This window comes from Euwallacea similis, chromosome 36, assembly GCF_039881205.1.
Source record: "Euwallacea similis isolate ESF13 chromosome 36, ESF131.1, whole genome shotgun sequence".
Taxonomy (NCBI): Eukaryota; Metazoa; Arthropoda; class Insecta; order Coleoptera; family Curculionidae; genus Euwallacea; species Euwallacea similis.
The window spans coordinates 768,974-778,144 of record NC_089644.1 but is presented as its reverse complement, the minus strand read 5'-3'; the positions used below and the strand labels follow the sequence as shown (position 1 = coordinate 778,144).

Here is a 9,171-nt window from a genome sequence, read left to right as displayed (position 1 = left end):
TTTTAAAAATTGCGATAATTATGCCCAATATTGTAGATGTTTCTTTTCGAGGATCGAGGAAAATTAGAATGATAAACATTTGCTTCAGTGACTAATACATATTTTCTTCTGATGGTTTTTTCTTGACAAACAATTAGTTAATAGGTTAGTAAATAGATTTATTCCACCAATGTCCTAACCGTAAGATATATTTGAATAAAAAAGTCTTAGTTTCAACGCTATCAAAACACTAATAGGAAAAATGAATTTAAAATGATCAAAAACGTTTAACTTGATAACGTACAATCAAATGTAACAAATGAAGTACCAAAATGTAGAGAATGAAAAGCCCTTTAAAATGATGTATCAGTGAACCCTCTTTACCATGTAAGACATTTGAGAGGGTGGTTCTGGGAGGTAGAGGGCTAAAAGAGGCGCAGTGAATTCTATATAAAAATTGTTCCCTCTTGATAACAAAATCGACGAGCTCTGGCGATTTTTAAAAACTATACCGTTCCAAAATAATGAGGATGAGAAGTTTTCAAATTAACATCCTGTACACGCACAAGAACGCCACCGCTGTTTAAAAATGCACTGCCTGGAACCAGTATGATTGGCTAAGATAGAATCGTTTTAAGATTAAAGACGGATTACAGAAGTAAGGGTTAAGCTATACGCAAATCCTCTCAATCAGAACAACGTTGCTATCACAAATGAAATTAATTTGATAGTAATAGATTCCTTAAGGGAGGATTCAAGTTAGCTAGAGCTTAAGTTTAGCATAATTTTAGGTAGGCAAAAATTTTAGTACTCGGTTTGAATAAATGGTAAGCCAGGATAGACGCAGCACAATCATGCAGTGATACAAATATTTAAAAGACAGGGTGGTTTCAGTTGATATCTGTGCAGAATAATGATGAAAAGTGAGACCATTTGCTGATTTTATCAGAAGAGAGTTGAAAACACCTCAAAACATGCTCTAAAAGAAATGATGATAAGGGGTGCTTTTTTAAAGAATAGGTAGGGCCATTTCAAATCCCACACTACTCAGCCGTTACCATCAGATAACCTGCGGAGAACCCCCAAGGGCTGGGGATTTTCACCTTCTTACGCAAAAATCTTTTAGTTGAGAGTATTAAAATGTTCATTAACCAGATCCAATAAAATTAACATCAGTCCATTACAATTATAAACAACAATTTAAAATCTTCTAGAAAGTTTCTAAAAAGAAAAATTGAAAGTTCATCTGAATTATTTTTGAATATTTCCCAACCTTCGGCGCCGATATCTCGGAAACCGGTCGATCATTAATTACCATTCTAAGGTAATTTTTGTATGGAGATTTAGAAGACAAGAAAGTAAGTAGAGAAAAATCGTCGAAAACGTGTAATGCTCGCAGAAAAAGAGGAGGAAGAGGAGGAGGAGCATTTCATTTTGAGGAAGATGTGATTCATTATTCCGAAACTCCCGGATAAATAGTTAAAGATAATGCCAAACAGGAGGGCGCAAATATAAGGGATAGAGACAAGGATTATTTGTTCGTTTCACTATATTACCTATTTGCATGATTTTGCAAAATTCGCTGAAAATACTCTGTTATAATTCTGTTCTAAAATAATGTTGAGATTTACCTAAAATCCCTTCCCTTAATAGTAACAGCTAACAGTGATCGATATTTTAATATGCATGAGTTCAGTGGAAAAAATCCTATATTCCTTGAAATAAAGAAACTGTTTCTAATTAAATTGAAATTAGGAATTACATGAATTGATCAAATTTATTGCCTTTTTAATAAATTACATAATTTACACAGTCTATGGATTATCAGTCCTCTCTTTACCAAGCATGGACAGCTGGGGCCAAGTAGTTCCTAGTTACAATTGGGCTGCTGATGATGTCGGCTCTGTAGCTGGAGCTTACAGCAGCTGGGAAAGCATGAGCAACTGGAGCAGTGTAAGCTACAGGAGCAGCTACAGCATAAGTCACTGGGGCAGCTACAGCAGCGGGAGCGGCATAAGCTACAGCAGCTGGCTTGCTGATTAGGTCTTCTCTGAAAGTGTGACTAACAGCGGCTGGGGATGCAACAGTCTTGGCGATAAATGGAGTGGCTACAGCAACAGGCTCAGCTACAGCAACCGGTTCAGCTACGACCACCGGTGCAGTATAAGCTACAGCTGCTGGCTTGCTGATTACATCTTCCCTGTAGGTGTGGCTGACAGCGGCTGGGGATACGACAGTCTTGGCCACAAATGGAGTAGCAGCAGCAACAGGCTTAGCTACAGCAACCGTCTCAGTTAAGGCAACCGGTGCAGAATAAGCTACAGCTGATGGCTTGCTGATTACATCTTCTCTGTAAGTGTGGCTAACAGCAGCTGGGGATACGACAGTCTTGGCGACAATTGGAGTAGCAACAGCAACGGGTTTAGCTACAGCAACCGATTTAGCTACGTCAACCGGAGCAGCGTAAGCTACAGCTGCTGGCTTGCTGATTACATCTTCCCTGTAGGTGTGGCTGACAGCAGCTGGGGATACGACAGTCTTGGCTACAACTGGAGCAACAACAGCTACATGCTCAGCTACTGCGACGGGAGCAGCGTAAGCTATAGCTGCTGGCTTGTTGATGATATCTTCCCTGTACGTGTGACTGACGGCAGCTGGGGAAGCAATCGTTTTTTGAACAACGGGAGCAGCAATAGCTACGGGTTCAGCTCCAACAGTTTTAGCCACAACTGGAGCGATAGCAATCGAGTCATGAACAACTGGAGCAGTGTATGCGATGGCAGCTGGTTTATGGATCACGTCTTCCCTGTAAGTACTACTGGCTGCAGCTGGGGCCACGTAGGTCTTAGAAATAATTGGAACCGCAACTTCGTGGTATACGCTGGGCTTAGCCATGACTACAGCAAGGAGAGCAGACAACACCACCAATTTGAACATTTTGTTTCTTTTGGTCTGTGTTGCGAGTCTTGAGACTGACTGATTGAGACTGATATCATATCGCTCCAACGACCGGCTATTTATACCTAAAGACAATTCACTGACCCCATATACACTATAATTGTCTGGTGATCTTGAGCGGAATGTAAACCTTGGCCATCGGTTAAAACAGGATCAAAATGTCAACGGTGATGACGCCTGAATGTTGAAGTAATTTAGTAGTTTCCTTCCTCTTCAACCTTTTTAAATTCTTTCGAAAAAATCTTGCATTTTGGACCGAAAAAGGGGTAAAATGCTCAAAACTGTACCAAATATTAGGGGCATTTTTATAGCTGACAAAATTCATAACTGAAAAAAGAATTTCTATTAGGACCAATTAAATTTTTCTTCGCTCTAAGTATAATATCTCGAGAAGGAAGTGTTTATTCGTATGCGAATGTGAACATTTATTTGTTTACATTGCTTACCTTAGAGTTTGAAAATAGCTATTGAAACACCCTATAGAGTGTTTGCTATAATAAATCCCAATTCCATGAATTTTTTTTTACATTGGCATTTCCATATTTTTGTCATCAGGCTGGAACAAAGAATTTAAAAGTTATTATTATTTTGAAAAAAAGCACAGGAATACAATTTTTGTATTTTAAAAATATTCAACTGCGCGTGCGCGCCTCTGGTACACCTAAAAAATTGTTTTCACAAAAAATATGCGTTCCATATACCCATCAACACCAACAATCAGAAATCAAAGCAATTTAGCAGATATTAATATTTTTTTATTAATTACTAACTTTTCCCTAATTTTAAATTAATATTCAAGTCTGAGACACAGCGAAGTTTTATTCGCTCCATTACCCGCCTGAATTTTGTCCCTAAGGGCAACATCACACATAAAATTTAAAATGCGTTAAGAGAATAAAAAGGGAATAACCACATAAAAAGAGTTAAAATCAAACTTACGAATAGTTAAAACACACACAAATTAAGCAACCTATTAAAAATCAATAGTCTCGTCTTTATTACGCGATATTTTAGATTGTGTGTCTGATGATGTCATTAAAGGCAAAACTTTCCTAATGTACTCAGTAAAACTTTTTTGAGACTTAAATTTTGAGTTTTAACATAAATTGGTCATTTCGGGAAAGTGACAAGCGAAAAAATAAGGAAATCTTCAACTAAAGAATCACCCTGTACGTCAATTTTATAGGGTTTGCTAAAGACCAATTTGCTGACTATACTGAGGAATCAATAATTAGATTTCGACACTTAATTCTCTGCTTTCACCCAGTCACGGTTCTATTCTATGTTTAATTATTCATTGTCGAACTGGCCTTGTGAGGTTTTTAGCTCTTTAAAAGAACTGGAAAATAGTTAATAGAAGCCAAGTGGACAAAATACTTGAAAAAAATACTTGACAGAACTAATGTAAAAAAAAATTAAAAAGAACAGTAAGGAATTTAGGAATAATGAATATCAGAGATTACAATTCTTGGACAAACTGGAATGCTAAAACATGTAGAATTTCTATTCAGCTTTACAGCACGTAAAACTTCGTTTTGCCAACGAATATGGGGATAGTGATGTCGATGCCCGCAGGTCAATTTGTTCAATCGCCCTATACAAATTGCCGTCTTTTTCATTAAAGGTTGAAATTTTTGACCATTTCCGAGCTATATCAAGTTTCCATATAAACAAAAACTACAATTTACTTTAAATGAATAAAATTCATTGAAATTTTAATAAAATACATGAACAGTTTGAACTTTATCAATCCTCTCTTCACCATGCCTGGATAGCTGGAGCCAAATAGCTCTTAGCTACAATTGGGCTACTGACGATATCGGCTCGGTAGCTGGAGCTTACAACAGCTGGCAAGGCATGGGCAACTGGAGCAGCATAAGCTACTGGGGTGGCATAAGCTACAACTGCTGGTTTGCTGATGACGTCTTCCCTGTAGGTACTGCTGAGTGCAGCTGGAGCCACGTAGGTCTTGGCAATAACTGGAGCTACAACTTCATGGTAAAGGCTGGGCTTAGCCATAGCAACAGCAAGGAAAGCAGACAACACCACCAATTTGAACATTTTGTTTCTTTAGGTCTGTGTTGCGAGTCTTGAGAGACTGACTGACTGAGACTGATATCATAATCACTCCGACAACCCAGTATTTATACCAAAATACAGTTCACTAATCCAACATCACCATACGCAGCAGCGTAGAGTGATCTTAAAAGAAATTTACTTCTTGGCCTTCATTTGGAACAGGATAAAAATTTCAGTTGATGACGCTGAACCTTGCAATAATTTATTCATTTCTCACCAAATACTTTCACACAGAATTACCTATGAGTATGTAACCGGCTAACTCTCAACAAAAGGGAAGAAAAGAGGTCCAAACGCGAAATATTCACCTTTGAGAGAGCGGAGGATTCGTGAAGACACTTTCATATGAGGCTGATCAGCGATACGTTCCAAAAGAAGAGGTAAATTGTGTTGTTAAATCATGACAATAGGCAAAATGAAAAACCTTATGGCAGCTATATCTCTAGCCATAAATAATTCTACGTTCCAACGAAGTTTTTAGTTTGCAATACCGTTCATCATTTATCACCATTAACATATCGATCCTCAGCAGTGCGAGTCGTCGCTCCGAGCTAAATTTTAATTATTCAAAAAACATAAAATTTCTACCCACCATTTTCATAAAGATTCAATTCTTCTAATGTCTCTTTCTAACGTTTAATATTAATGGGATTTATGGTTCATGGTGGCTTTAACGAGACTCCGTACTGATTTAAATCGGAACTCTTCATATCGTTTAAAGACATGCATAGTCCACACTCGCTTAAACTAGACTCCACACTGATTGAAACCTGCCCATAAGCCCCACGTCTTAAGTGAAATATCTGCAGAATCTTTACCACAAACCAAGAGGATCTATAGGGTGTCCCAAATTCGAGATTCACCCTGTTTATATAGGAGATAAAACATTCGTTCTGTTTAAATGGTGTAAACGTTGCGGATTTGAAATTTAATAATTTTCAATTCGACAATTTTCAGATCTCCGAGCACTTCCAGAAATATTCGGAAAAGGCACGAAATTGCGATTGTTGCATTCATTTTTTCCTCACTTCATTTAAGGTGAAGTAATTTAACGTGGAATGAGAAAGTCGACATTAATGCAAACAATGCAAAACTCGTCATTCGATCCGGCATATAATTGCGTGCCCAAGTATGCAAAACCCCATAAAATTCTGATATCGTGGAAATTTCGAACGTTCCAGACTTTTTTTACATATTGTACAGAGTGTCCAGATTTTGTTGACATCACAGGGTTATCTCAGTTGATACGCAAGATGGATAGTTACCGTTTCCAGAAACCTGTGGACGATTTTCGTGAAATATATAAAAGCTCCTTTAAAACTTTCGCAAAAGCGGTATTGCACTGAGAATTTATTCATGAATTTCTTCGCGAAGCCGCTTCATGAATTATTTCACGTATGTAACCCCTTTGACACTGCCAATTTTGCCGTGAATTAATTCACGAATAAATTCGAGAAGTTATTCACGGATTAGGTATCAAGATGGATCATAAACACCAAAGGTTCAATTCATGAATAATCGAATTTATTGAAAACACTAACACGTTCTTACCCGAGCTATAAAACCTGGCGTAATTCCTTCGTATTCCAGTTCGTATACTTCCCAGCATCAAAATCTAGCAAAATTAAAAATGAAAACAATGAATATGTGTTAAATTCATGAAGAAGAGGAAGCGAGCAGAAGGAGAATTAGGTTGATCATTCTGATTAATAGTTTTTTATCATTCATCCCAAATTACCTTTTTTTTGGTAAAATCTGAGAATAAGTAATGTTTTCACATACAGAGTTGCTCATTAGCGAGTCAATGCGAGATGTCTCAATAAATACGAGTTTTAGAAGGAAATGTTTCATATCAAAGTTTTTGGTGATTAAGTGGTATGCATTTTTAATTTATTTTCAAACGTACAGAGCCCGTCATAAAAATGTCGTAAGACCAAATTATTATTTTTTTTTATATGGAACCTCCCAATTTTTCCTTCGATTTTCCAATTTATCAAATTTAAATTTCTAAATCTAGTTTACATAAAGGGCCTTTACCTACCAAAAATTTACTGTTTCCGTGTAATTCCGGAAAAATCGAAAATTTTTGGTAACTGCAAGATCTCACGGAAATCGGTGCTGTACCCTAACCGCTGTGAATTTTCCAATCAGAATTATAAGGCTCCAAGAGCACCTAATAAGCTACGTTCCATTGAAAAAAACATAATTTGGTACTATCACACTTTTATGACGAACCCTGTACATTTGAAAATAATTTTAACATACACTCCTCTTAATGACCAAAAACTTTTATATGAAACATTTCCGTCTAAAAGTCATATTTACTAAGATATCGGACTTTGATGCACTGATGAGCAAACCTCCATATGCAAAACCTTATATTGATTTTAGCTTGAATATAGGCCTTTCCAAGCCTGTTCCGATATAAATTGAAACTACAAATTACTTCGAAAAATCAATCTATTGGCATTTTAATAAATTATATATACAAATAGTTGAAGCTTTATCAGTCCTCTCTTCACCAAGCGGAACCATGAACGTAACCGTAAGCAGCTGGAGCAAAGTAGCTCTTAGCTACAATTGGGCTGCTGACGATATCAGCTCTGTAGCTGGAGCTTACAGCTGGCAAAGCGTGGGCAACTGGGGTAGCTACTGCAACGGGGGCCGCATAAGCCACAGCAGCTGGCTTGCTGATGACGTCTTCCCTGTAGGTATGGCTGAGGGCAACTGGAGACACCACCGTCTTGGCGACTACTGGGGCGGCATAAGCCACGGGCTCAGCTACAACAGTTTTAGCTACAACTGGGGCGACAGCGATGGATTCGTGAACAACTGGAGCAGCGTAAGCTACAGCTGCTGGCTTGCTGATGACGTCTTCCCTGTAGGTACTGCTGAGTGCAGCTGGAGCCACGTAGGTTTTGGCAATAACTGGAGCTGCAACTTCGTGATATAAGCTGGGCTTAGCCGCAACTACAGCGAGGAGAGCGGACAACACCACCAATTTGAACATTTTGTTTCTTTAGGTCTGTGTTGCGAGTCTTGAGACTGACTGATTGCGGCTGATGGTATATCGAACCGTGGTCTAGGTATTTATACCCAAAAGCAATTCACTAAACCGACTCATACGCGATATTGTCCGGTGATCTTGAACGAATTTTAGACCTTGGCAATCGATGAAAACAGGATCAAAATTTCAATGGCGATGACGCCGAATGTTGCAATATTTTTTTAAGTACTTCGTAAAGTCGTATACAAAATGAAAGGAGGCACCGCCTATTCAAATTCGTATAGTTTCTTGTAATAAAAGGTGAATGAAGCACGAAGGACGGTCGGTTTAGCGTAATAAGACTTTTGCGGCTTTGCCGGATGTAAAATTCATTTTTTGCAAGCAAAATTGGAGGATTTTTATGACCACACTTCTTCAAGCCTGTCTCTTCCATAACACCTTAGCGTTGGCTCTTAATTCATTCGAGATTTAATGCAAAATAGGCCAAAATTTCGCAACAGATGCGACCTTCGTGTTTTGTTAATTTCGAATTAAACAATTTCGCGGCAATCATCCCTTTGAACTGTGTCCTAAATTCCAACACATTATAAGCCAATTAAGCACGCACAGAAGTGTTTAGAGGCTAACTGATTCAATAATAAATGAACCAGCGTATATTAGGGGGCAATTAATCACCCGAAACGAGGGGTAGTTTATAATAATGTATCCTCATATTTGCGTTAAATACTCATAAGGGGAAGATCTATGTTGTGTAGTTAGGATAAGGGACCACTGTTATGGTTATGGCCGTTTGTGGCTGTCCGAATTTCGGTATATTAGCTGGTTTTGTGATTAATAAAGGGTCTAGTGTGGTTGAGTTTGGGTTATATCTGAAGAGAGTAAAGAAACTCTATTTGTATGCTTAAAGATATAATGATTATTTATCATTATTCAGGTTAATTCGAGTTAGTTCACATGAACATTGTTGTATACATTCGTTTATATGAACATAAAAGTCAAAAACTTCGTTATCAAGATAATGCAGAAAAATTAAAATTTTGTTTTAATTTTTCCTCATAACACCCCTGTTACAAGTCTGGGGTGTTTGTAACACGTTATATACAACCCAGACAGACTAGCCACATGATTATGGAAATTTACTGGGTCAT

At 37.8% G+C, this 9,171-nt stretch overlaps 2 protein-coding genes across 2 annotated transcripts; both read right to left on the bottom strand.

Moving 5' to 3' along the window:
* Positions 1-1,460: 1,460 nt before the first annotated feature.
* LOC136418665 (cuticle protein-like) lies at positions 1,461-2,990 on the bottom strand. Its single transcript, XM_066404787.1, has one exon. The coding sequence runs from the start codon at positions 2,914-2,916 to the stop codon at positions 1,816-1,818; it is 1,101 nt and encodes a 366-aa protein (XP_066260884.1). The 5' UTR covers positions 2,917-2,990; the 3' UTR covers positions 1,461-1,815.
* A 1,673-nt stretch (positions 2,991-4,663) lies between these two features.
* LOC136418605 (uncharacterized) lies at positions 4,664-8,090 on the bottom strand. Its single transcript, XM_066404707.1, has 8 exons — positions 7,539-8,090; positions 7,342-7,451; positions 6,755-6,771; positions 6,568-6,631; positions 6,282-6,294; positions 5,704-5,880; positions 5,508-5,567; positions 4,664-5,005 (listed from the first exon to the last, which is right to left on the bottom strand). The coding sequence occupies exons 1-8, from the start codon at positions 8,024-8,026 to the stop codon at positions 4,696-4,698; spliced, it is 1,239 nt and encodes a 412-aa protein (XP_066260804.1). The 5' UTR covers positions 8,027-8,090; the 3' UTR covers positions 4,664-4,695.
* Positions 8,091-9,171: the final 1,081 nt, after the last annotated feature.